The sequence below is a fragment of the Anser anser genome (genome assembly GCF_964211835.1).
Source record: "Anser anser genome assembly, chromosome: 2".
In the NCBI taxonomy this organism is placed as follows: Eukaryota; Metazoa; Chordata; class Aves; order Anseriformes; family Anatidae; genus Anser; species Anser anser.
In genome coordinates this window covers 118823114-118850798 of record NC_139721.1, presented here as the reverse complement: position 1 = coordinate 118850798, position 27685 = coordinate 118823114, and the positions used below count along the sequence as shown (strand labels likewise).

The 27685-nt window shown below is 36.8% G+C and overlaps 1 protein-coding gene across 5 annotated transcripts in view; it reads right to left on the bottom strand.

Annotated features, from left to right (window-relative positions):
- Positions 1-2572: 2572 nt before the first annotated feature.
- TOPAZ1 (testis and ovary specific TOPAZ 1) overlaps positions 2573-27685 on the bottom strand; it is a 39996-nt gene continuing 14883 nt past the window's right edge. The window contains exons 6-21 of one of the 5 annotated variants that reach the window (XM_083825904.1): positions 26345-26457; positions 23946-24031; positions 23300-23437; positions 18246-18309; positions 17037-17188; positions 16741-16833; positions 16380-16495; positions 14826-14892; positions 13378-13552; positions 11781-11881; positions 8018-8183; positions 7313-7477; positions 6262-6465; positions 5801-5984; positions 3898-4093; positions 2573-3435 (exon numbers count right to left, since the gene is read on the bottom strand). In XM_083825904.1, the coding sequence (XP_083682030.1) occupies positions 3364-3435; positions 3898-4093; positions 5801-5984; positions 6262-6465; positions 7313-7477; positions 8018-8183; positions 11781-11881; positions 13378-13552; positions 14826-14892; positions 16380-16495; positions 16741-16833; positions 17037-17188; positions 18246-18309; positions 23300-23437; positions 23946-24031; positions 26345-26457 (2092 nt within the window). In that variant the 3' untranslated portion in view covers positions 2573-3363. Of the gene's footprint in view, positions 3436-3897; positions 4094-5800; positions 5985-6261; positions 6466-7312; positions 7478-8017; positions 8184-11780; positions 11882-13377; positions 13553-14825; positions 14893-16379; positions 16496-16740; positions 16834-17036; positions 17189-18245; positions 18310-23299; positions 23438-23945; positions 24032-26344; positions 26458-27685 lie in introns of those variants that run through there. The other 4 variants (XM_083825906.1, XM_083825907.1, XM_083825905.1 and 1 more) reach the window with 4 other exon arrangements.

The following is a 27685-nucleotide window of genomic DNA, read 5'->3' as shown; positions in this document are numbered from 1 at the left end:
AGAATGTGAAAGGACAAAAATGTGAACTAGCAATCGTTCTGAATGTGGCCGTATTTTCCTACGCTGAGGAGTATGGCACTAAGATTTTGGTAATTAAATGCTTGATTGCTTCACCAGAGACGTTTCATTTTACTCTCTCTCCTCACGTGAGAAGTCTCACTAGCATCCCATTAGAATTATTCAGTGAGCTGAGCGCAGCACGCAGGCCGTTCCCCCAGATCCTCCACTCGAGCCTGCAGTTAAAACTGGAAGCTGGCCATGTCCACAGCTGGGAGCTTCAGCCCAATTTATTCATGAGCATTTGCTACATTATGTGCTATGGCATGGTGAAAAAATGCATAATCTGACTGATTTCACACATTCTTAACCTCTTCACACAGTATATCATACTTGAGATCCTTGTAGTTGTTACTAGATATTAAAAACTCTACGTCTACAGGCCATTGGCCTATCCTTTCACATTGCCATGAATATTAATTATAGAGATCTGAATGGAATTAAATATTTTAATGACAACACTGATTCACAGGTGTTTTGGATATTTCGCATAAAGAATAAAACACAACATTTATTAACATCTTAACAATTCCTCCAAAATGATATCCCCCCTTTTACTACATTATAAAACATCGTAAAACTATCAAGCTTCTACCTCCAGCTTCTCACCTCCATCCAAGATGTGGGTTAAAAAACTCTCAAAACTATCAACGCTTCAAAATAAAATCGTTGCAAGTCTTCCAAACTACGTTATTCTGCTTTAGTTACAAGAAACTGTCCGTACCTAACAAAAGTCATCGTTCCAAGAGCATAGCTTGTCATCAGTGAAAATTGAAGATTTCCATGAAGAAAAGGGGCATTTCTCATACATCATTAACTAACAACATACTGAATAAGGATAGCTTTGTCTAGATTTAGCTACTGAGTGCAGCGTAGGATTTTTTTTGAAGCAGTCTCTATCTCCAAACATCTAGAGTATACATTTTGTCTCCTATATATGGCAAAAAAATCTATCAAATGAGTTGCTTCTCTCTAACAGAGAAGTTCTTTCAGCTATTAAGAAACAGTAACTTGTATAAGGGGAAAAGCAAAAAGAGGGATATTTTCTATGGTGGCTAACTGCAAAAATGCATCTTCTCTGTTGTCCTTAACTTTAATCTTTGGAATATTTCTTCCTCTTTTCAGGAGCATTTCCATTCCACAACAAAGTTTTCCTCACTTGCTATGTCCTTTTAGCACATGGAATTTCTGTCACCAAAAGGGTACAAAGAACGCTGATCAAGAAACCTTTCTGAAATTTTGATACACAACAAAATGACCAGATTTGTACAGTATTTCAAAGACCCAGAAAGTATGGAAGTGTGAGATATAAGGCTTGCACTAAAGCTATTTAAATTGCCTACTGGTTTATCATGGTGATAGGGAGCTGTTTCTGTATTGACAGAAACAGCTGGATCCTGATGCACCCACTGCTTTTAACAGAACTTCTTAGCAGTGATGTGGGGAGGTTGCTTTGCCTGTTAATATAAAATATGACTGAGATTGCATCACATCAGCTGAAGATGATACTCAGGAGATGGAGCCAAAACATTGCACAAACTTTCCACAGTTCCAAGCTAACCTGGAAAGTCGATGGCTAATCTCTGAAGAATAAATCAACATTTGGATTTTTTTTTTTTTTCTGGGGCTGATCTAAGCAAAAATTCAACGTTACTTATAACGGAAAAATAATGCTGTCCCTAGAACATCCCAAACTTTGAAGCCATAAGGATTATTAAGAGAATTTTGTCCTCCTGCATCTCTCAAACAGTATTAGCCACATCTGGTACTGCTTACAGAAATGTGGGATTTAGCTGAGGTTCAGATAGCTTCTGACTAATTCCAAGGAAGATTAAGCTACAAAGGATCTTACAAGACATAATTAGCAAAAATGACTTAGTTTCTCACTATTGACTACACTGCCAGTTTTAATTTGTTGAAATCTCCAGAAATTGCTCTTGCCTGTAATGCTGGAGTGGCTGGAAGAATGGTCAGTTCAGATTTCTCATCTGAAACCCGATCGCTTCACATCCAGCAGTCAGCTACTAGGGAACAAAGCAGCAGAATGCTAGTGGATTTGACTAAGTGGACAGCCTTGCAAATGGGAGAGCCATCTCAGAGAATACCAAGTGGTAGAACCCAAAGTCTGTTTGAACTAGCACCAATTGTTTCTCAAGGACAAGGATTTTAAAGAAATGCCATCTGATTGTTACTACTGAACCTGCTAGTTTTTGTAAGGAAAGCAGGTGAGATCCCTACAGAAGCATGATAAGTTGCAAAAACTTAAGAGCTTCTATCCCTGTATTTTTCTGTACAGGTGGGACAGTGATCTCAGAGGTCATCAGACTCGAATCTTCCTTCCTCCAGTAGCAGTTCCAAGACAGACTGGATGAGCAGTGGTATCAGATGAAGAGGGCCATACAACAACCAAAGATCAGATAAATGACATCAGATTAACGAGACAGACCCCAAGACTAGAGTAACACCCCCCTCTCCCCCAACCAATAAAACACCAACACCACTCCAAAATCCTCAACAACCATCCAGCTCTAAAATCATGATAGCTTCATGACTCAAAGAACACCTGCAGTAATGCTGTGAGAACTGAGACTCACGCTGCCTCAGAAGGAAAGATTTTTAAAAACTTGAGGGTTTACACCACCACCTTGGCTGTCACTAATGATGGAACAGGCTTTGAAAAAACACGTAAGCTTCCATAGCCAAGAGAGCAGAAATTCTCAGCACAAGAAGCTCTAATGCGGATGGAGAGCAGGACCAAAACAGCCGCATGTCATGTCTGTGAAGGTTGGTACTGGAGATCTTAACGCTACAGAAGTGGAGAGCTTGGGCAAGTAACAGCTTTGACAAAGGTCCCACTGATTTGCCATTCAGTCCTTCCTCCTCAGGTTGCAGATCCGTAAATAAAGTCTGACTTAAATATTCCATGCCCCAGATATGACTCACGATTTGCAGGTGAAAAAAGAATTCCTGAAGAAATAGGAATGCTAGAACCAGCTTGCTACAGGCCTCCATCTTCTCATACTGTTGGCAGAAACTTAAAAATGGTAAAGTCAATTATCAGATGTGAAGGCAAAAAACACTTCCCACTGAGAGCAACCATCAAGGGAGAGAGAAAGTTTTCCTTTTCAGTGAAAACACACAGACACACAAATGTGAAGCCATATACAAGCTGTTATCTAGACACAACTAAACCTTCAGCTGTGAGCAACTTGCACAGACCTTCAGTTCTGTGAAGGAAAGGTATCCTAAGTCAGGCATGCCTCATGCAGCAAATGATTTTGAAGATAATTTTATTCTCACTGCTTTTTACTGGGTGTTTGGAGTAAGGAAATGAAGGCCTAAGGGGCCTTCACTTGGATGGGACAATATCACAAGGTACTGTAAGGAAGACAAAAGAAAACGTATTACTTTTACAAATTATGAAACAACGTGGAAAACCTCTCACTCTGGAACAGCAGAAACAATCAAAGCTGTTACCTACATAATAGCACTTGTTGGGAAAGTAGTAACAGCTAGTGCTATGTTCTCCTTAAAAAGGAGAATGCAGATTCTGAGGCTAGAACTTTCTTGTCATATAGTGATGTCATTAAAATACACCTATGTAAGCCATATAGTTAGGAAAAAAATTGCTCTTTTTGTCCTACTATCTGCATTATCATCAACGTAAGTACTTAAAAACACAACTTGAGTTTTGAAGCCTTGCTCTAAGTTAATAAGGCTGAACACAGTGGCAAATACCTTTAGTAATTTTTATTGGTTTTAACAATGATCACTTATACCACTGAACACCCTCCCCCGAAGTCTTTGTTTATTAATTACTGACTACTGAAACAGCCAGACCTTTCCAGCCCATTTCATGTTCTCCTGAAGCCATTTTAGAGCAGATGTATGCTCCAAGCTGTAAACTTCTTCCATATTAACATTCACTGTCATACGCTTAAGAAAAAGCTTTGGATCAGATACATGAGCAGCCAGGCTAAGTCTCTCCATTCCCGCTTGATAGTCACTGTTATTCTGAACTGTCTGGTCTTCACATCTGTAAGTGAATTTTCACAAATACAAAATTATGCAACATGCAGGCCGTCCCTCTGCCATTTGCCTCATGGTTTATGCTGGCAACAAGATCACAAAAACATTAACGCCTTGTGTTCACTTAGGATAGATGTTAACTTCTAGACAAATTTTAGCTGATTATTTTGAAGAATTTAATAAGTTAAGACTTTAGAATTTAAGAAGTTAAATTTAATAAGTTAGAATTTAATAAGTTAGACATCTTTTTAACATATTTTACAGTACTGAAACGTAATAGGATTTAATGCCAGTGCAAAGCAGGTCTGCAATATTCACATTTCATGAAGAAATGCTCTAGTCTGGGCTGGCAAATTCAGTAAAGGAATGTAAACCATTTTATGAATTGGATATTCCAAGAATTTATGTAACATGCTTGAATCCAAAAGGATTACTCATGCTTGGCATGTGATCACTTTTGGAATAAGGATGTGCCTAAGTGACATGCCTATGTTTTTGCAAGAGCAGAATTTACTCTTTAAGCAGACAAGCAGAGGTACGATAGCATACTAGCAAAACTGTCATCTAGTATAGGCTGCAACCTCTACATCAACAAATTTTCACAAAAAAATAAATCTCTCTATGGTGTTTAATTTCCTTGTGTGTCAAATTAGCTGAAGAATATATCCTAAGTATAATCAGAAAAATTCCTCTGAAGACAAGAATTCTCAAAACGATACTGTTGTTCTGGCCAGTACCGTTTTCCTAATAATTTGATCATACTTGAAACTGAGCATGATTTTTCTTTTCTGCTGCATGCAACATATACATTTCTTATTTTACAGGACATGATTGTTTTGACCTGAAGTAACCACTGTTCAAAACATAAATTTAACGTTCCCTTAAAAGACAGCAGAAAAACTTAAAGAAAACAAATTGTGTGTCTTTAAAGGTAAGATGTTCAAAAAAAACAAGGTAAAAAAAGTCATTTATCAAAAAAAAAATTAAGAGATGTATTTCTTGGGACGGGTAGAGCTGAAAGAAGACACAGTACTCAAGTTTGAGATGCCCTCATTCATCCTACTTAACAAATGCAGCTTTGCTATGCAGTTTCACATCTTGATACTGAGCCAAATAATCCCAGAGAAAATAGGGTCTCGAAAAATAAATTACAGGCATAATCCAGTGACAGTGGTTGGTGGTTTATGGACAAGAGGGAAAAGCAGTGAAACAAATTTTTGTCTTGCAGTTACTCAGTCTCACAGGAAGGGAAAAAAATCACACTTAATACCAAGATACTCCCTAGAGAGAGAATCAAATAAAATGGTTCCAAGCACTTTCCAAAGAACAGCCAAAGAAGTTGCATTTGCTTTATGAAAGGAGTTAACATTTTGACTGTGCCTTTCTCCTCCGATGCTTAACCACAACACAAGACTCTGTATGCTGAGATGTGAACCTATCCTGTTTTTGAAAATACAGGAGCACACCTGTAGCATGCTAGACACATTCAGCTAGGGAACACAGGCCAGTATAACTCAGGAACAATTATTTTTTTGCTATACATGTAGAAAATAAAAGCAGAAACACTTACTGTTATATCATCAGTTTGTAAAAAAAGGATTAAAAACAAGTTTTTAAACAATTCTCTTTCCTAGCCAATAGGAAATCAACTCTCTCATTAATTACATGTTCACAGTGATAAGTACAATAAATAAGGTACACGTCTGACACAAACCTTTTCAGTATTATTTGAAGAGACTGAGTAGTAGCCCCTGGGCTTTGAATATCGCTGGCATTTGAAACGAGGAATAATTCAATGGCCAACAGCATCTCAACCTCAGACACGTAAAAAGGAATTGGCAAAATTTTGTGATGTAAATTTCCCTCTAGCGGCGGGTAGCAACCCAATGATAAAGCAGCTGTGAGTAAATGCAGAAACGTAAGAAATTAAGATTACCAATACTGAACATGGATCTGTTTTCTTCATGTCCAGTAGTAGCCACTGATTCATATTCCCAACTGTCGCTATTTCCCAATAAATATTTTGGTTACAAATAAATTCCTGACATTGACAAAGAAAGTGTTGTTTTCTTCTTACAAGGGAGACTCATTTCTCTCACCCGTTTCTCCTGAACACACTGAGCTGCTAATGTTATCCACAGAACATCATGGAAGGATGTTTAAAAAGCCACTTACTTTTGTAGTAGGTTCTAGCTTTACTCCACAAACAACTTCTTCCCAAACCTGTGATTAATCCTCTAAGTAGAAAAAAATCAACAGCTATATTTTTTGAAAGCATGAAGTCTACTGCAGAAGATGAGACCCCAAGGTTCTTGCTCTCAAAACAGGCTTTTATCAGCAGGTTAAAATCGCAGCTGTACTGAGAAACATCAACAGTATCTGAAATGAAAAGAATATTTACTACTGAATTCAAATCAAATCAAAGCCTACTTGCAGAATCGCTTCTCAATGTTGGGGACCAGCACCAAGATCAGGCTTTTTGCTTCTATGAGCAAAATGGCACAAGGTTGAGATCATTTATGGTAGCACTTTATTCATCAAAATTCTTTTCATACTCATTTAATTTACATTGTGAGAGAGGAAGTATTAAAGTCCAAGTAATAATTTGCTGTGAAAACCAAGAGGATCAGATAAAAATATATTCACTTGCCCAAGTCTACAAACAAAATCCTCACCTGACCTCTCAAAATCTACACCAATAAAAACATCTTGGTGTCTGAAGTCCTGCTTCTAGTCTAGATTGTCTTCTACTTAAAAGCACACACCGATAATAGGACTGAGACCTACAGACAGGAGTCAGCTGAGGCTTTCTCAGTGGAGCCTAAGTAACTACCCATCTCAACCTAAGTACACATCTGAACTTTGTCAGATAAACTGAGCCTAAAAGAGCATTCAATTCCATGTACCGATGTCTAGGGTGGCTTGCTCAGTTTTCTATCCTATTGTACAGACTGTGTATGCTCTTTAAAGATTTATTGGATCTTCCTTGTAGGCCTGTGTAACTGAGCCAACTGGAGAAAGAGGACAGGCATGCAAACTGTGTGCATGAGTGCATGTGTGTGAGGCAAAAGCTGCAGAGTTCAATGACACTACCCTCTTTGGAAAAAAATGAGCTTGTATAAATCCATCTGCTTCAAGAAATGTTACCAGGAAAACGAAGAAAAAGAACAATACAGAATAATCTGTTACATTTTTAGCTCTTAACACAACACCTTTCCTTACTTACCAGAACTATTTTGGAAACCTGGTAAGTTCTGCAGAACTTCCAATGCCTGCCTGTATAAGCTCTGCCTCATGTACTTGTGCACTAGTGAACATAGCAGATTATGTCGATTGAGGATGTCCTCTTCATCACAGGGCCACAATGGTGTATTTGTGGTCCATTCTGACTCTGCAGCAAAGAATGGCATAGTGTCATTTCTGTGAACTAGAACTGCTGGATGCTGTGACTTCTGGCCATTAAGAGTATGCTGTAAACTCTAGCAGAAAACAAACTTCAAAACTTATCATAAATGCAGTTTTTGTTATTAATAACTTATTCCTTATCACTAATACTTCTCAGATGGATTCTCAGAACCTTTTAATTTTAAATAATCCCTTTTATTGAGTATCACGATAGTAAAATGAACTGTCAGGGGCATATCTAACTATATATGTATACAGATATGTATGTATTTATTTGATTACATAAAACAAACGTGAATAGAAAATTTTAGATCCTCAATGTTACTTTATAGAACACCTCCTGTTCTTGTTTATACTTCTGAGTTTCTTCTTTCAGTAGGTCAGAATTCCAAAAAGCCAACAACTATGTATTATTTTAATTTATTTTAATAACACAGACCAACGTAACTTGTAGCTGAAAGCTTTCACAAAATGGGACAGTTCAAATTTAAATGTCAAAACTCCGTTCTTTGTAAGACGAGTTTACCTCTCAATACCCATGTCGCTCCATCCAAACTTCCAGTTTTAAGAAAAATTTCTGCAGCATTATTAACAATTTGACATCTTGATGCTAAGTTCTCTGCACCAATAAGTCCTTTCAAGACTGTAAAATTTATCTTTAGCTCCTGCAATTTATCCAAAACCTTCCTTCCCTAGCATAAGAGTGAGAAAGGAAACAAGGAAGGTCTGAGAAAGCAATGACATGAATGAACACAGAATGTCTACACATTATACGGCACATTTAATTTAGTGACAAAGTTTTGTATACATCAGTTTAGGGACATTATCCAAACTAGGGGGGAGCAAGAAAAGGATCACATAGTAAAAATTCTAATGAATAACAGCAGATTTTTTTTATTTGTGATTCTGTAGACAAAATAAAACAGTCACTGTTCAACAGCTCCCAGCACACTATTCCTTTCAATATGTTCACAGTATAATGTTCCTAGACAGTATTTTAATATGCTTTGTAATTTATTTGCATTTGCTTGCTTTAGCATATTAATATTTTTACTCTTGATTCTGTTCAGCCCTACATAACTTGTATAATTCTAAGAAGATCATATAAGGACTTTTCTTTTTGCAGTAGAGACATAATAGTTAACCTGAAATAATTACTCCAGCATAAGCCAAACAAAACAGATAATTCTACCTAGCAGGACAAAAAATGGAAGAAGTCGTGCCTATGTGACCAACAGTAAAACAACCGACAACTTTATCATCATATACCAAGCTGATTTTTAGTCTGGTTTCCTAGAAAAGTTTCTTGTCAAACTTCTTTTTCTTCTGCTTTTTAGCTGGCTTTCTCAGTCAAAGATAAAAGAAAGGTAGCAATCTCAAAGATAACGAGTATCTGACCAACCTAAAAAAGTACTGATGAAGCTGAAAAGGGATACTAAATTAATGTCCCCAGCAAGGCAAAAACAGGCAGGATTTAGCACTTGTCATCTGGCAGCAGTTTGCTGGTCAAGCAACACGAACACAACTCCAGCCTAGACATGTTCCAGCTCTTGCTTAGTGGGTGCATCAAAGAAGAAGTGACTTATTAAAAAGCACGGCCGTGTGTGTGTGCACGCAGGTGGCATGGGAAGGAAGGGTGTGGAGGCAGAGGGAAAGGGAGGTTTAGGGAAACAAGAGATGTTGACAGAAAATGAAACATACTTATTAAGAAGCTGTTTTTTTTGAAAATGCCTTGTGTGTATGCATGTAAGTACTGTGAACTGGCACATGCCCCAAATTCGAGACTTAAGATACCTACAGGTATCTGCAATGGTTTATCTCAACATAACCTGTAAAAGAATACAAACTAAATGATTGCAGTTATCGTTTATGGTTAGATCAAATCCTTCATCCTGTCTTATTTTCTGGACTACTTTTTTGAAGAAGCAAGACAGGGCATCAAGAAGATAGCCCCTAATCACAGGATTACGGACTTATTTCATAGATACAATGGAGCAAAGCCGGTTGGAAAGAAGTAGTAATGACAGTTCTAGTTCATCCCTGAAGCAGAGATCAATTTGGAGGTTGTCAGTTCCGATAAAAATCACTCAGAGCACAACCTCATTCACACTCCAATATGGTCATCACAGGTTGTCTGTGAGGCTATTTGAGGATCTTGGAGAGCAGTCTATTGAGAGAGGGATTTGACACCCTGTCAAAGGAGTGATGATCTTTTGCTCTATACATAAAAAAAAAAAAAGTAGTAACGTAAGAACTGCCTGCTCTTAGTAACCTCTATCATACAAGAGAAACAATACACATGCTTTTGACACCTTGCACCTCTGATGTCAGGAAATGAAGATGAACTTCCTGGGAATATGAGATCCTGCAACCAAATATCAAGATCTCTCCTTACAGGAGATCTTGAAAAACAGCTCAGTATGAAGGTATTTCCCTGCAAACACTGAATATATGCTGCCTCTGCTGAAGACGACAGCCAGAAAACAAGCCAAACTAAGCTCTTAAATGAGAAACAAGAGCGCTAACCACTTCTCAATGACAAGAATTTAGACCACCTCAGCAGAGGCCAGGAATCTCCCAAGGATTCTACAAGCGAGTACTGTGGAACAAAAACACTTTAAAAATTCTAGTGCGGTACTAAAAAACTGCTAGTGCAAAGCCCTTTTCCTCCCCCTTACTCTCAAAACAGTGTCACACTGTGCTGTGGCACTCTTTTGTGATGGGTGCAACCAGCGTGCCGTAGCTCGATCAGGACCTGTTGGAGACCCTTCTACACTACACACCAATGCTGCAAAATTTCTCGTTCATCAAAACGTGTGAACCATGTCTAAACCAAGCACCTTTATCCGGTATCCCCTGGGACTTGGGGTGGCCCTGGAAGCAGACAGCAGCGCATGGGTTTCACGTAACAGAATTCTTCAGGGTCATGCCTTATAGGTAGTAGTTCAAAAGACAATTTAGTTCTTTAATGCAAACTAGAAAGGGTTCCCCAAGTCTAAAAAGACAAAAGGGGACAGGGAGAGTTTAATTTTGTTTGTAAAAAAAAACATCCTGGAAATCATGTATAGGATGAGAAGTGTCCCAGTACAGAGTAATTATTACTTGTAAGGATCAGCCCTAATGACAGAAAGGCAAGTTCAGAATACAATCACTGACCAAAATACATCCCAGAAGCACTGGTGCTTCAAATTCTCCCTCCCATTCGCACTGGTCACGCTGCATTACACAGGGGAGGCAGATTGGTATAAACTGCTTCATTCCACGATGAAAAAGAAGAATATAACATCGGAGCAGAGCTTGCTGCAGTGAACTTAGGATCAATTACTGGATGAGTCCTAAAGAGTGGAAAACATCCGGTGAAAGGTCTAGTCTCTTAACACTGGCTCGTTGTAATATTGGACAGCAGGAAAGGACTGTAAAGGGTATTTCTTTGTGAGGTTCAACTCTCTGCAAGATTCACACAGCTCATAAATCCAAATCTGGCAAGATGTGTGAGATAAAGAAGAACCCCAGAAGAAAAGCCTTTCCAGTAACATTCTGGGGAAGCACTACCAAGTGCGGCAGGAGCCCTGCTATGCCTCTCTCCTGTCTTCTCGACCTTAGCCATTCCATCTGAGGTCAGGCTCATAAGAATTGGTGCAGGAAATATTTCTTGAGTTGGGCGGTCTTGGAATACAGCAGTATTACCAGGTGGAGGAAAATGGCGTTTGTGGTAAACCAGGTTGGTCCAAAACCTCAGGAAGATCGATCTCTTAACCCTCATTCATCCCTACCTCAGAAAATGCAAAGCTGACCCTGAGCAATCAAATTTCTAGGTTGCAAGACCGATTTACGACAGACTACCAGACAGAAATGTCTTCTACCAGACAGAAATATTTATGTGCTTTTATCTTGAACCACACTGCATTCTTCTACCAAGCAGTACGAATACCTTGTACATCCATCACTACAAGGAAAACAATTTCCACAATCCGTGTATATTTTGCTCATAGAAAAGCTGTAATTACATAATGTATGAAAAAGAAAAGTGTATTCATTCTCACAAGCAACTTCCTCCACTCTAATCAACAAAGCAAGCAAGAAAAAATCCCCACACATGCAAAGCTCAGAAGACTACTGCCCAGAAAGGCACAATAAAATGCTTTGATCCAGCTGGACAACTAAGAAGCACTAAGATTGTGGGGAGGCAGGTGGCACATCCAGATACTCTACTAGAGAAACAGTTTAGCATCTAGCAAGGTAAAGACAAATGGTTTTTCTTCCAAACAGGTTACTATAGTCCAGTGTACCTTTCTCCATTGTAGTACGTTGCGATAAGAATTCATCATGCTTATGCCAGTCCTTCCAATGAAAATCCTGTCTGCTTCATTACATGTCAAACTTGTTATTACTAGAAAGAAAAAATATGTATTATTTTTGTTTTCACATGTAAATGCAGTTTCAGAGAACTTGATCCCTGAACTTACACTTGAAAAACACAGTCATTGTGAAAATATTAAATGCATTTAATGCCAAGTATTTCAGAAAATACAATAATTTCCTAAGTCTGACAATAACAATAGTTTATTCGGATGTTATTTTCTCTAGTTTATCCATAAGATGCTTGGACAAGTAATGGCATAACTTAGTAACATCATAACTTAGCAACATCATTACTTGTAAAGTATGCTCTCAATTTTCTGGCACTGTGAAGAAACAATGGCAGTTATAGATCTGGGTAACTGCAAGTTTTTCCAAGCCATATTGTTTACTTTGGAAGCATTGCTGGCACTGTAGAACAGTGGTTTCCAGTGTGGGATGGTACACACACAATTCTTCCCACACAGGTGCAGGAAAGTATTTTTTGTGCCATTGATAAATTAAATAAAAAATTTAAAATAGTGTTTATTTCGTCTTTATTTCATCCTTTTTTTACATTTCTGTTTTGATGTATGTTTTATAATGCACATAATGTATTAGTGCAGTAGTACATGTATATAATTTATAAATAAATACACATTAAGTAAGTGTTCAAAAATTTTTTACTGATGGGGTGTCTATCAGTTTGGAGACCACTGCTCTAGAGAAGACAGACCAAGTTTCAAGCTCCATCAAAGCCTTTTTTCTGTGTCATAAACGGAAGAAGTTTTATACTATGAAAGTCTGTAATCAGAAAGGTCGTGTCACATAACTGAAATAAATATTCATCAGGTTTTAGTAGTTAATACAGGTTGAAAAAGATCTGACTCATCCATTATACAAAGCTTTAATATCCCACTGACACTTCACTAAGCCTCCGTCTTCTACAATCTTATTAGGAGGAAGGATGCAGATAAGTAAATGAAGAGGCACTGAGTGGAAAGTGGAAAGAAAACCTGCCAGAAATACTAAAAAACTAGGTGTTTTGAGGACCCTACCCTTGCAGAAATTCTTGGTTCTTTAGGGGACTGAGAAATTCTGAAAATCCAAATTGCTAAAACCCAAAGAAACCAAACTAACCAAACGAAAGATATATACCTGATGTACTAGTACATGCAGCTGTATTTACAGCTCTGAAGTTTATTTATGCTATTAAGAGTGTTGCATTCAGATGACAAAAATTAAACATGCTTGCCTTTGTCCTGAAAACAGGACATTCTTTCTTAAAGACCAAGAGTTTTGGTTTCTCTTTGTAATCTGACAGAGCTCAAGCGTGCTTCTTTCAGAACAAGTAGCTCTTTAAGCGTAAGCACCACAGACTTCACTTCTACCAGAAAATGACTTCTGTTGATTATTTCAGCTGACTGTATTTGCATGTAAAGAAATTCTGAATATTATTAGATAAAAGTAACTAATATGAAGAAAAGTCAGTACATGATTTTGTTTTTCACCTCGAGCAATAAAGCATTTACCCCATCTTCATTTTACCTGCATCAGCAAAATCGCAAAAAGGAACTCCTGGTCTGTCTTTCTCAGAATCTCTCGTTAGTATTTCCGCAATACATAAAGACAATTTCTGAAGGTCATCAAAATGTTCACATCCAGTTCTTGCATTAACATACAAAGTTCCCATCTTACTCCAATCATTTTTTTCCTTGCAATGCTATGAAAATGACGAGTGACAAATATAAGCAAACCTGCTTCCAGAACACCAAATAGAATATACTGAAATTCAAGAGAGAATCCTGAGACAGACTTAAAGCAGAAAACAATGCATCTAATATATACCCTGTGTCCTACGACATTACTGAATGTATTCTGATTTATGACATTTCACTTAACAGAGTATCACCCATTTCTTAAAGGAACAGATCAGAGCCTAGAGAAATTAATCTGAAGAGATTATAACCAAATACAGACATTTCTAATGGCACGATGATTAAACCTCAATGTTTTATATTCTTCTCTCTCAACACTTGTATTTTTATAACATATTACATATTTTTATAACATATATCATTAAAATTTTGTTAGCATCACCAAACCCATTTTCTTTCATCAAGGATTAAGTTAAGTTGAATCCTCCTGTCAATATAGGCTAGGAATAATCACACGTCTGGTCCTCATGACACACTCACCACTCTGGTATAACTTTTCTGAGAGGTTTAGGGCTCAGGCTACATTTACGTACTGTAATCTAGAGGCACACGCTGCATATGCACATGCACTTAGAAAAAGTTAAATTTAAACCATGGGGGTCAGGATACCATTGGTAACAGCATAGGACTGTGTTGCAGGGTCTGCAGGTAAGCTAACTGAGATAAGATCTGTGCCAACAAGGAATTACAGAGGTTTTCAGGAACTGACTGGACAAAATTGTGACCAGTCCTGGTCACAGTCCCGGTTCTTGCCTTCTTAAATTTAGGTTTCAGGATCTGTGCAATAAGTGTAGTAATATGTAAACTATACTGTAATTGTTCATAAGAAGTAATTTGTCTCTCAGTGTGAAAAATGCAGTAGCCTATTAAAGAAGTTATGCTGTAATATTTTCTTATTCTTCAAAATAACCTGCCTTTCACAATTATGCCTTTTTATATAAGGTATTGATTCTGCTAAAGTATTAAGTAATTTTTGGTGAAAAATGATATATCATTACTAATTACAAGCACAACAAAAAATTGCTGACAATTCTAAGATTTTTGAATTAGATGCAGAACTAGGATAAAAGCTACAAGTATGTAAATTAAAATAAGTACTGACATCACAGAAAAGCCAGACAGTTTTTCCCTGCATGTTAATCTTTCCCAAAAACTGTTTTACATAGAAATGTATTATCATCACATTAATTTAAAATGACGTACAAATTGCTATTTTATGTAGGTTTAAAAAAGTCATGATTTAAGCATTCCAAAAGGCTTAAAAAATACACACTGTACCTGAATTTCAACCATTACCAAATTGCAGTCAAAGAGCCAGTTGCTTTTAAAATGTCTTTCCTGAAATCTTCAATGGGAAAAAAATATCAAAAATTAATTTTAACACACCCTATTGAACTAAACTATGAACTAGCAGGTGATCAACAATTTATCATATTTGGATCGCAAACTGATGTAATTTTTTATTTGATTTACTACACATAATATACAAAATGGACACTGAAAACAGACATTCACAATCGTGCCGAAGGGAGTCAGTACATGTGTTATGCAAATAACTGAAGAGAGCTATTTTCCACAGATAATATTCCCTTCTCTTGGTATAAATATAACTGAACAGGCAGGAATAAGACTTGCAATACATTAAGTAAATGCAGACCTCATTGTGCATGTCTGACAAAAAGGTTAAAAAAAAAAAAAGTTAATTACATGAACCAAAGTGTAATTCAGCTTCAAATACCTCAGAATGAAATGGTTTATTCTGATGCTGCCACTGGAACACTGAATCCACCTACCCAGTGTGATGCTATCATGCAGATACACTTCACCTACACATGAATGAGCTAGCACGTGTAGTTGAAGCAGTAAAGCTGCTCAGACTTCACAGGTACAAACTCTTTCTCAGTTTCTGCTGAAAACACAATACATACGAGGCAACTTGGAAAGGGTCATTTCTTTGTGAATGAGATTCCTGATCTGAAAAGTGAAATCACCTCCAACATATGGTAAACTGCACGTATAAAACACTGAGATCCGTAGCTGAAAGGTATTCTATGGGAAAAGTATGAAAAGCAGCAAACAATTTCTAGAGTGCTTTCTCTTGAAACAGTGATGGCTTGGTTTTACAGAGTAGATGCCTGCCACGTGTTTGGTTTCCTTTAAGAATCAAATCTTCCTTTATGAACCACAAATTTAGTTTCTCAACTTGTGTGTACATATGTGATGCAGAAAATGGAAACGAAAAAACTTGGGCAAGTGATGGGAAACATCAACAGTTTTGGAACAGGTGTGGGCTCTTATTTCACATTTTGCCCAGCATAATCTAGTGGTACTAAAAAAAAAAATCACCCTCCTTGACACTTGTCTTGTGGAGGCACATGTGTTCAAGATGCACAGTGAATGAAACTAGAAGACTACTTCAGATTATAACTAACAATTTACTGCCTACATGATTTTTATTGCAGAAGTACTGTTTGCTTATGCTGGCCTAAAATATATATTAAATCATGACATTTCTAATTTGACTACGCTTGTACAAATTTCTCCGAATAGTTGAGAACAGCATCCTATCAGACTGTACTATGACAATATTCAAAAGGCTAATCATAACTGCAGTCTGAATCTAAGTCTTGAGTAATGATCCTTGATCTTTGAAGCACGGCAAATTGACAGCATTTGAAAATACAATTGGGCACAATATGGTTGTATTTTACTCCAAACCCCTAAATTTACACTTTCTAATCACCTTGTAAGTTTTTACATAAATTTATGGAATAGAACCTGAAGAAGGAACTAGACAGATATAACTGTAAAAATAGCTCCTTAAAGGCATACCTGGATTTTATGTTCAAAACAACATTTATTTCCTGGCTGGAAACTTGCAACTGTTGAAGGAGTTTAGTAATGTAATTAAAATGTTCAAACTCAAGAAACATACCAGCATCAATGAGCTGTAATATCAAACAGGGGGAAGAAAAGTAAGCATACAAGAATTGTCATCGTGTATTTCCACAGCCAAGCATCAGTGAAAAACACGTCACACTGAATCTCAGTCAAAAACCCATACCAAACATTCAGCTAGCCACAGTTTAACTTTTAAAAAATACCATTGAAAGAATATTTAAAAAATATCTTGCATTTTAAAACAGGCAAGCTATTTTCAGAAATTCCTTTAAATAGTAGTACAAACTCATACCTTACGAAAGGTACTGATTAATTTAGGCACAGCATTTCTTATATTCAAAGAAGCCACATGCTCGAAAACTTTCAGAAGAACATCCACAGCCGGCTATAATTTAGGCAAAAAAGCACAATTAGTTTTATGTCTTTGTTCAACTAGAAAGGTTAGAGTTTTTAAAATAGGAGATTACAATTTTTTTCTTCAAGAATTAAGTACCGAAGTAAAAACAAACTTAATACTACAAATGGTATTGCCCCCAAAACTGAGAAACTATGGATCAAAAATTTTCAGAATATTTCAAGGTCACCTACCAGTGTATTAACCTGTACAGCTACATGCAGTATCTCAAATACTTCTTGCAACAAACAGTTCTTGAGCAAACAAACGAGAAGATCATTCAGCACTTGAAAAGCAAAATCCTCACCAGGAGTAACTTCTCTGTAATACCTAACAAATATTTGGACTGGAAAAGCAATTAAAATAATTTCACTTCGGGGGCACTGATACTTTCTAAACAAGTAATTACCTTAAATTTTAAAAGCAGTGTAACAACTCTTAATTATCCAGGATATCATGGCACTGGGATATGGAGAAGAATAGGTAAAAGGAAAGATTGAACACAACGTTAACATTACTAAACCAAGACTGACTGTTCTGAAATACCTCCCATCATTGAGCTGAACTTCTGGAGGTTTCAAGAAAGCTTAGCTAATTTAGTGCAGCACAGGAATGCACAAAAAACAGGTTAGATGTGGTAGCACATGAAGGTAGTAAGCTCCTGCCAGACATGAAGCTCTACGCAGTGCAGTGCTGTCACGGCGGTTGGTGTTAATAGTTCTTCCAGGGCCAACCGTGACAGATACGCACTGTAGCCTGCAAGTACTCAGTGTTACCTGCATTACAGCACTCAGTATTTCAGAAAGGCAACATTACTACAGAGGGTGCAACAGGATCCCACGTTCATACTGTACTACATCCTCCTAAGCTTTCAAAAACGTAGGTAAAAAGAGAATGACTGTCCAGACTAAAATCTATCCCTTTCTGACTCAACTCATAGGCTCACGTGGATTTGAATAAACTCTGGTCTCTAAAATGTGTTGATTTTAATTGTCTGTATACGTAACAGTGTGAAAGGACTAAATTAAAGCTGTTTGGATGCTCTAACAGCACTTCATTTAATGCGCTTAATTCTGAAGTTTTGGGATTTGTAATATTTAGTTAGGGTGTAGTGTAAAACTGCCTTAACAAAATCTTCGTCCTGATAAACCTTTCCCCTTGCCCCAATATCTATTCTAAAGTCTAGATCATTTTCTAGGGAAGTTAAGAATTTTAACAACCTCCTGAGACAACTGCATATCAAAACACACATCCTCAATGGGAAACTGGTACATGAAAAACATAGGGATTCCTACTAAATGAGAACTTTATTCATTGTTGGAAGTGTCATCTATTTTTCTCCCAAGTCTACTTGTTTTAATTAAGCTAGATATCAGATATGCATAAAAAGATACTTATCATACCTGCACGTTGTAGAAGGCCTTTTTCTTTGATACTAATGTATGTCTTAAGTACTGCCATGCAAACCTAGAGGAAAAAAAAAAACACACAGTAAAACACTACCTCAGTTTATGCCAAACTATCCACAAACGTGAGTTGTACCAGGAAACAATCTTTACATTGCTTCTAACTATTTGACCCATACGTACCAACATGTGCTGTAAGAAGGTAATTGGGTCTGAAGGCAAAGGCACTGTCAAAGGACAGCAAATCAAACAGAAAATGACATACATGAAATGTTCGGGAGAGGAGCTGCTGGAATCACAACTGCATGCGTGTGTGTGTATACTCGTAGCAAACGAAAAAAGGATTTTGAAAATACCTGGAATTAGTAAAAATGTGGCACACTGAACAAACAGAACAGCAAAGAGGTGAAAGTGAAAGCACAGTAAAAATTACACGAATGCACCAAGTCATCGAGAACTGAAGTTGCTAATAGATGGCTGAAATGTTTTTGTCTTAACATCTTAAGCTGCTTTAAAAATACATTAACCTCAGCTTTGTGATACACGTTCTGCTGTATGTCTCTGTATGTCTCTGTAAATGAAAAAGTAAAAACTACTTAGGTTAAATCTTAGAATTCTGAGATTGCGAGTTAGGAAAAAAAAAAACACAAAAAAACACAAAAACAATACCCTTTTGCATCCCCTTTGTCACTTCTGAAAAATTTACAATCTTTCTGCAAAACATTTTAAAATGGGTCTTACATTTAATACTATTTTGTGAAATAACAACAATCAAGACACACAACCCCCCCCCGCCCCCCAACTGTAGATGTGTTATTGCAGAACTGAATTGGGTTTATTTTTAAACGAAACTTCAAGATTAGACAGGATCCACTCATTGAGTCTGTTACAGTGAATGAATTATCATGAAAGCAGGAGATACTGGCTTGTGGCCAAGACATCTTTAAGATTATTAACCTTTTCAGATCACCAAGGCAAACAACACAAAATTGTACATTCAAATACATTGACTATAAAGGTTATTATTTTTATTTTCAAACAGCATCATGATGTTGTTGAACTGTGGCCTAAGCTATCCCTTGCGGAAAATCATGCGGTATGTTTGATCTTTAATATGTATGTGCTGTCACTCTGCAAGGGGTTAACTCTTTTAATCCAAATCCAAACTCCCAGGTGGCTGAGGGCATTTCCAAAACAAACTTTAGCACATGCTTACAGTATGTAAATTAGTTTGCTTTCTTTAGGAATCTGTTTTCCTCCTCCTTTGGACTGACTGCCAAAAAAAGCCAAGATTGCATCTGGAGCTCTGACTGTTCCAACTATTAGTGAAATTGCTTGGAAAATCCAGTTGTAGTAGGATTTAATCATGGGACATGTTACACTACATGCATAAAAGAAGTGAACTGTGTGCTTCATTTACAGCTTCTAGGAGGCTTCAGTTGATTTAATTGTTTAAATTTAAAGTTATAACTGAATCTATAGACCACATAAAATGTGAGAATCTCTAAACTTTGAGTTAATCGTAATAGGTTTAAAATGAAGGTACATGAAACTAGAAAAGAGACAAAATTACATTAAAAAAAAGTAGCACAGATCACACTATTCTGTCACCCACCAGCTGATTCCAGAAATCACTTGATATGACAATTTAATAAGAAATGTAACAAAATGGCCGTTTATCTTCTAAAAGCAGCTGGCTGCCCAGTAAAACAGGTTTACTACAGTAACACAGAGGTGCTTAAATTACAAGAACAATCATCAAAATTCATGAAATCTTTCAGCATCTGTCAGTGTGCGTGCTGATGTTTAGTAAGAGGGAAAACCTCATGCTGCAGCCCTTTACTCAGTGAGATCAAAACCAGGATCCTTTTTACAAGAGGTTCTTTTCTCGCAGGATACTAGCACCTTTAAGATGTACATTCCATAATAAATGTGGCTGAAGCCAACCAACAAAAAATTATTTAAAGGCCATTAGAGATAGCAATAATAGGACAGCACAATTAAGTCTTATTTCTTTAAGAAGCCTAAAAAAAAAGCATCGGCCAGTTCTAATGCTTTATTGGGACAGAGTTCCCAGCTTCTCATCTGCTACCTGGACCCTGAATCTGATGTGTTGTTGCAGATCATCTAATGTGGAGCAGGGACTGTTCTCATGCTAACAGAAGTCATGAGCTCCCAGCCTTTGCTATCACGGCCGTCTCTTGTTTCCCAGTCTGCTATGCTCAGACTCTGGCTGCACTTCCTTGGGGGTACAATCCCATCTTGTGTCTGCATGGTCTCAGAGAAGACCCAGACAACCTCTTTTTTTGTGCAGCATTAGCCTCTGATACTGTGCAGTCTGTTGCCCTCAGTGTCTTGGTGACACAAATCCTCAATCAGCACAGGGGACTAGAAAATACACAGCAAAAATCTCAACTGTCAAATTAAAGTATCTCATCAGGATGTTATATGCACCTACCGTCCTCAGAGGCAAATGCTTAACCTCTTTTTTGCAACCAAAGGGAAACAAATTTAAGAAGGAGATTCAAGCTAATTCAGGGAAATAAGTCAAAAAGAAGGATGCTGGGCACCTTTTTTCCTCCAAATAACACAGCTTTTTTTCTTTCAGTAAGTGGTAGCAGAGAACACATCTATACTGCAGAACAAGACAACTGATACAACAAGGGAAGATGCTTCCACATACTAGTAAGCCACTATTTTAATCAACTAGTTTTGCATTTCTGCATGAAAAACACCCTTAACTGATGACAATACTGCCACTTCAATCACGCCAAATCAGCACTATCGACTAACTATTTTTGCCATTTTAATTTAAATGTCAAAAGCATTCCTTTTTCCTAACAAATTTTTAAATTGGAGTGAGGTGCCTTTGGACAAACGCAGAACCTTTTTATTTATTTATTTTAATGACAGCAACTCCACTTAGCTCTCTGAAAATGCCCGCAACTACTGAAGCTGTTAGAGCTGCAGAGACACTGATGGTCCAGGGAGACGTATGAAAATCTCAGCAAAAGCATATCATTATTCAATGTCGAAGGATGCTCCAAAACCCTTTAGATTTATCAGACATCTGAATCAATACATTATTTAGTTTTGTATGACCTTTTAAATATTAAGTGATCGGGATTTTCCAGCCTTATTTCCTGTAACTGCTGAATGGACAGGATGAACCAAACTGTACACACTCTGAAAGACAGCTATCCTTGGAAGGCTAACTGATGTCTAAACCTGGTTAAAACCATTACCTTATCTCTGGGGAGTATTTAAAACAGTCTTAATAGTCTTGTTTACTTTGCCTAATATAAAAGAGATTTCACTGTGTGAAATGAAAGGCAACTTTCTTTAAATAAATAAAATTGGTAACTTGCAGAACGTGCTGAGCTCAAGAGTATGCTGATTTCCAAAACATACGATGTTTTCACGAATTAGATCACTGCTTTGTTGTGTTACTAATCACAACTGTGAAGAGTATTAAATCCTAGTAGGTTAGGCCATCGGGCATCAACACGTTACCTAATGAAAATGAAGGAAGCTCCATTATGGGGAAAGATAGTTCTCTTCAAAAATTCTGCTAACAACCACCACTGGAAACTTAATACTGAACAAGTAGACTGCTAGTCTGCTTAACAGTTCCTAAAGAGATTTATTTTGCCCTAAAACTGACTAGATGACTTCTTTGTTGCTGCTGTACCTGTCTTCCATTTATGTACTTTGGTGCCACCATGAGGTGTATGGCCTATTATCATCTTACGTAGTTCCAAAAAAAAACAAAATAAAGCAAAACAAAACAAAATGAAAATATGCTTCTGGACTACCAAGAAAGTTAGGCTATGTTTGGTGGGCAGAACTGTACATGTGCTGGGGTGCTACACCATAAATAAAATCATATGGAAAGGATTTCAATACCTTAACACAAATAATTATCGTTTTGCAATGTGTATATATATAGAAAGAAGCTCTACAAATATGATAATTCACATAAACTAGCTGAAAATCACTGATATTCAACACAGCCTGCCAAAAACATTTCACAACTGAGGCAAAAGGAAAACATACCATAAAGAATTATTTTCAAATGATCTTAGTATTTTTAAGCTGTCATATAAACTTTCAAAGAGGTTGCAAAGCATCAGAAAAAAAGGCAGCTTTTTTCAAAACATAAAAAGGAAGGAAACAACATCAAGAAAAATAACACCCAATTACAGGGACTTATTTTTAAAGTTCTGACACAGTACATTTAATTAATTAATTAATTTATTATTTTTTATATTATTTGCCTCTATCAGGTTCAATGAAAAACACACCAAATTATTTTTTACATGCTTATTTTGTTATTTCTTACTTAAGGACGCTAATGATAAAATTCTAACTCATATCAACTAGATAAGAAATAATCTCATAAGACCTGATGAGGACAAGTTTAGGCATTTGTTAGTTGTTTTAATGTTTCATTTCTTTCTAAGTGACTTACATAACCACCAAAGTCTCAGCTAATGCCAAAATCTTATTACGTGACAGCACAACGAGCTTGCCTTGCACAGTTCTTGGAAGAAGAACTTGTTAGGGGGTTTGAAAACACATCTACTTTGCCCCCCACCAGAAAAGTAGTATTGCTTGCAAATATGGGAACTTCTGCTCCACTGGAGGAGATCACAGCATCTTTAAACAGACAAGCACCCATTCCACAAAACTTGCACAAAGTAATATATCATATATGGCTTTTGATTTTAAGAACTTATACAAAGTCTGTGTTTGCTTACAGGTGTCTGATGCTTGGCATGGAAATTTCTCAGAACCTCCCCATCCTACCACTCCACATCAGTATGGCCTAATTCTTGCTCTTTTGTTGATGTTTGCACTCAGAAAGTCTGCAAGTTCAAAATTCTAGCATATTTTTAATAGAACTTCAGAAGATCTTCTGAACATCTTTTGATCCACCGATCTCTGACATTTACTCTCTCTCAATATATAAATGAACACAGGAGATGTTTTTTGGCTTTAAAAAGTGTTCACATTTACAGTCTGCTTCTTTCTTCAATAAATCTCTTTACCTTTTCATGTCTTTGTTCAGGAACATGCCGAAACCAACATTTTGCCCTTTCACAGCCACGCAAAGTCATGAAATAGTATCTGCAATATCTACGGGGCAAATCAATCATCCCCAGGATCTGCTGGACTGAATGAGAAGCCTAAAAATAAAATTAAAACAAGCAGAAAAAAATATATATATTTTTGAAAGCACACGTGCTCTTTTTTTTTTTTTTGAGAATTTCAAAATATCGAAATGTTAGAAGAAGAAAGATGACAAACTACTGCACTGTATGGGTCTGGATAACAAGATGACAATTCTGGGTGGGTCAGATTCCTTTACCCTTTTCAGTGCCCAGCATAATGGATAATGCAGTCTCTCCTAAACATACAAAACTTTGTCTGCTTTTCACATCTACAAAAACAGTAAAACAAAAAGCATTATTCATTTTTGTTTAAGCTGGAAACAGAAATCATCGAAGCTCCACTGTGAACAAATCACTGGTTTTGTTCTCAGAAATTCTATTTACTCATAACATTTTTAGAGGAGCAGAAACATAAATCTAACAGGTTTGTTAATTTCTTACTGGACATGTGGAGAATTATCTCAACATCCGTAACAAATTTAGTGCCAAAGTATCAGAAATCACCACAGATTCTGCAACTCACTTTTGCATTTTTGTCTGTCGTCCATGGCTCAGAATCTCCATGGTTTTGCAATGGCAGTGAAAGGCCTTTTTCTGAAAATGTATGATCTAAAAATTAGGATGAAGACAATAAATGGATCATGTAATAAAATGAGTCATACTGAAACCATTCTCATTTATCTTATTTTCCCTTATATTTAGAAATCTGTCAAGTCATGGCAATGATTAATGAAAATTTGATTAATACAATCTAAAACAAGTAATGTAACTTGTACTTTTCTTAGTTATCCTGAAACTGAGACTTTAAACAAACTTCAAGAGTAAGGGCTTAATAGCAAACATTCACAATTAAACTTCACAACGTTATGCAAGGTTTCTTATCTAACTTACAGAGATGAGAAAAGAAATGGAATGAAAATATCCAGAAGTTTTAATTTCAAAAGGAAAAAAAATGACGACTTTACCAGTAATCTTTGCACTGCCACATCACTAACAAAAAGTTTAAACTATTTTCCGAATTGAAATAAAACCTTTCATAATCTGTATGTTTCAAGCACTGCAATATCAAGCTCAAGCCCAGTGGAAGTAACTGGTTTCTTAAACATGAAACTTGAGTTTAGATCTTTAATTTCTGCCGATAATGGAGATTTCTTTTTCTGAAGAATGAATAATGTTAATAGAGGATAAGAGTTCAATTTCTTAAACTTCACATTTAAAGAGAAGTAAGAGCTTTTGAATGCCTTGCTTTCTACGGTGCCCATCTGGCATCTTGAAAGAACTGGTTATTCAAAAGGCAGGGTGCTCAGTGCTTTCTGAAAAACTACAGTTTAAATAAAGAACGTCCAATAAAGAGGCACATTCTAGTAGAGGTCTGCGCTAGGCTCTTCATTGGTATGTCATTCTACACAGACAGGGCCATCGCAGGATGGGAAGTGGAAATAGAACAATGTAATATGTAAATGTTAAGTACTACCATGGCTGCACGATTCTGTGCAGTGATGATGGGGAATTTAGTAAATTTAGGAAGGGACGGATTTAGTGACAGGAACAAGACTGAGAAAACAGCCAGCAGCTGCAGAAAAATGCCACGGTGAACTTCAGCTCGGAAGCCTTTCCTCTAGATTCTTGCTGTCCCCGCAGCCTAGAGTTTCTGGCCAGGTCCTTTCAACAAGAGTTTGTACTCTCCCTGCCACCATAAGCCAATTTCATAGGGGAGCAGGCACTAGAAAGTGAAGCAGCTTGATCCTACCCGCACTGTTCTTGGGGAGAAAAGGGCTGTTTTACTCTCTCCCAGCACAGAAGCTCTTGCTTTAGTAACCATTTCAACTGATACTAAGAAGGATTACAAGAACTCTTCAGAATATGAGTACACTTTTAAGGCCAAAGACATGAGCAATTTTAAACCACTGTAGTCTGGAGACATATTTCACTGCTGCTTTTTATAGCAGTTATGTTTCTTGCACTTCCTAAAAATACTGTTAAGTGATGTGATGATAAAATTGTTCTACAAACTCCGACTGACAGTATAATCTGAAATAAAGCAAGAACGTCTGCCACTGATCTCAATTCAGAAAATCCGCATTTATAAACATCCACATTAACCAATCATTCTAAAAACATCAGTTCCCAAAACAGCTGTTGCAAAGGAACAGAATGACTATCTATCGATAAGTAATCAAGTCCTGGTTTTTCTCTATCTCGTTTGCCAAATAAAACTATGCATTTATGTAAGGCTAAACATCAGAGTTCTCATGTGCAGGGAAAAAGATAAGGAAGCTATGACTACAGTTCCATTACGTTATGATTTCTCTGGTAGCAGAGACACTTCAGCGGTACCTGTCCCAGTTGTGAAATATACCAGGTCAAAATGAAGTGCTGCTTATTAAATCTAGATCATTTCCTTGATGCACTTTAGCAAATGCTTCACAAACGTTTGAGTTGGCATACATAAGAAATTTCTGATCTTCGGCAAGGTGGGCAAATTCCTTTGCCAAGCATTGCTGACAGATAACAATCAATCAAGAAAACCTGTTGTCACATTCTCCGACCACAAATAAAGAAAAATAAGTTATTTGCTAAAAACATGGTTCAAACACAAGCTGTCAAAATACTAAGAATGCAGACATTATTGTACCATTAAAGTATTTGAGAGCTATAAATAATAATATAAAATGAATGATATTTCATCCAACCAAATAGGAATCTGCTAAAAAATCCAGAACAAGAATCAAGAAAACAAACCTAAACAAACAAAAACCTAGCCTTTTACATGAGCGTGTTTATTTTTGCTTCCATGTATAAAAATAAAACAAATTTCAGCCAATGACTTCAGGAATTGAAGAAAATCCTTATGGCTTTATAGGCAGGTAACACACACGTAAGAATAAATTCTGGAGGGTTCACTAATACAGCATATGATACCGTTCTTCCAGGGTTTCAGCACTGTACTTTCACTGGGGACATTTACGTTCGGGACATGCAGTGGCAGTCTTGAGAGCAGCTCACAGTTCATAAGGTCTGTGTATTTACAGTCACTGTTGAGTGTTAAAAAACAAACATTTGGTTAGCCAAATTAAACATGTGCTTCTCTCATATACTAAATACCTATAAAGGGGGATTAAGTATATAAAAGATGAGAATTTCTGCAAAAATTAAAGCAACACTTAAAAACTCACTGTATATTTAAATGGCTAGCAGTCCCAACAACTTTATTAAGGGGCTATTATAATAAATCCCCTTTTAGCAGATCTTCTTCCCTTCAATTAAGAATCTGGGTTCAGTATGAACAACAATTCAGCATGCTTGCTGTTTGGAGAAAGCAATAGTCTTGCTATCCCCTACGAGAAGCACATTCTAGCTATTTATTACTTCTTATAGCAAGGATAAACCTTTCCGAAACTGCAGACTGTTTTTAATACAGTTTGAAGCAAAAATGCTAATGCAGAGAGGAATAAATTCCATAGAATAAGCCTAAATTCATTAATATCTATCTTTACTTTTATTCCAGTCAATATACTGCATTAGTCCTCAGAGGAAAAAAAATCTGTGGATCTCATCACCCAGAATTTTCAAGTTACCATGTAAAAAATTTTTTATGCTTCTTCACCACACCAGCCTCAGATGTGATACATCAGGATTTTCGTAACAGCCTACCTTCAGGATAACAATCTCAGATTGCTTTTTAATCTAGATGTCAAACTACACAATTCAGCCAAGAACTCTAAACTATATAGCTGAACAACCAAATCATTTTTTTAACTGACATCATCACTAGAGCCAGAGTTTGCTAAAAAGGGACAGTAACCATGTCTTCTTCTAGGTGAAACTTTGCAATAGTAACATTTTTGAGTAAGACTAGAGAAGAGTTTTACTCCGAATGAAGGACTGGAGTTAAGCACAGAGTGCTGTGTTTCAACTAAGGAAGTTTATCTCAGCTCTAATGCTCTGTTAAGGAAAGACGTGAATTAATGTGCTACAACTTGCACAAATATTTTTATCCAGCATAATCTATTTTTTCTGTAGCATGAAAAGCCATTTATGGCATATAGTAAACCTAAAATACTTTTAACAGGAAGAAGAGCTTGAAGCTTCTAGCCGATTAAAGAAAAGACATAATATTCTGTGTATAATGTACTTTTGGTACACTTCAAGTCTGTCACAGAAACGTGACTGGTACTGGAAAAAAGCAGTACCCTCTTTTATGCCAGCTAAACTTTCTTGACTATTGTGAAAATGACTCTGAATGTCTATGACTCACTTTAT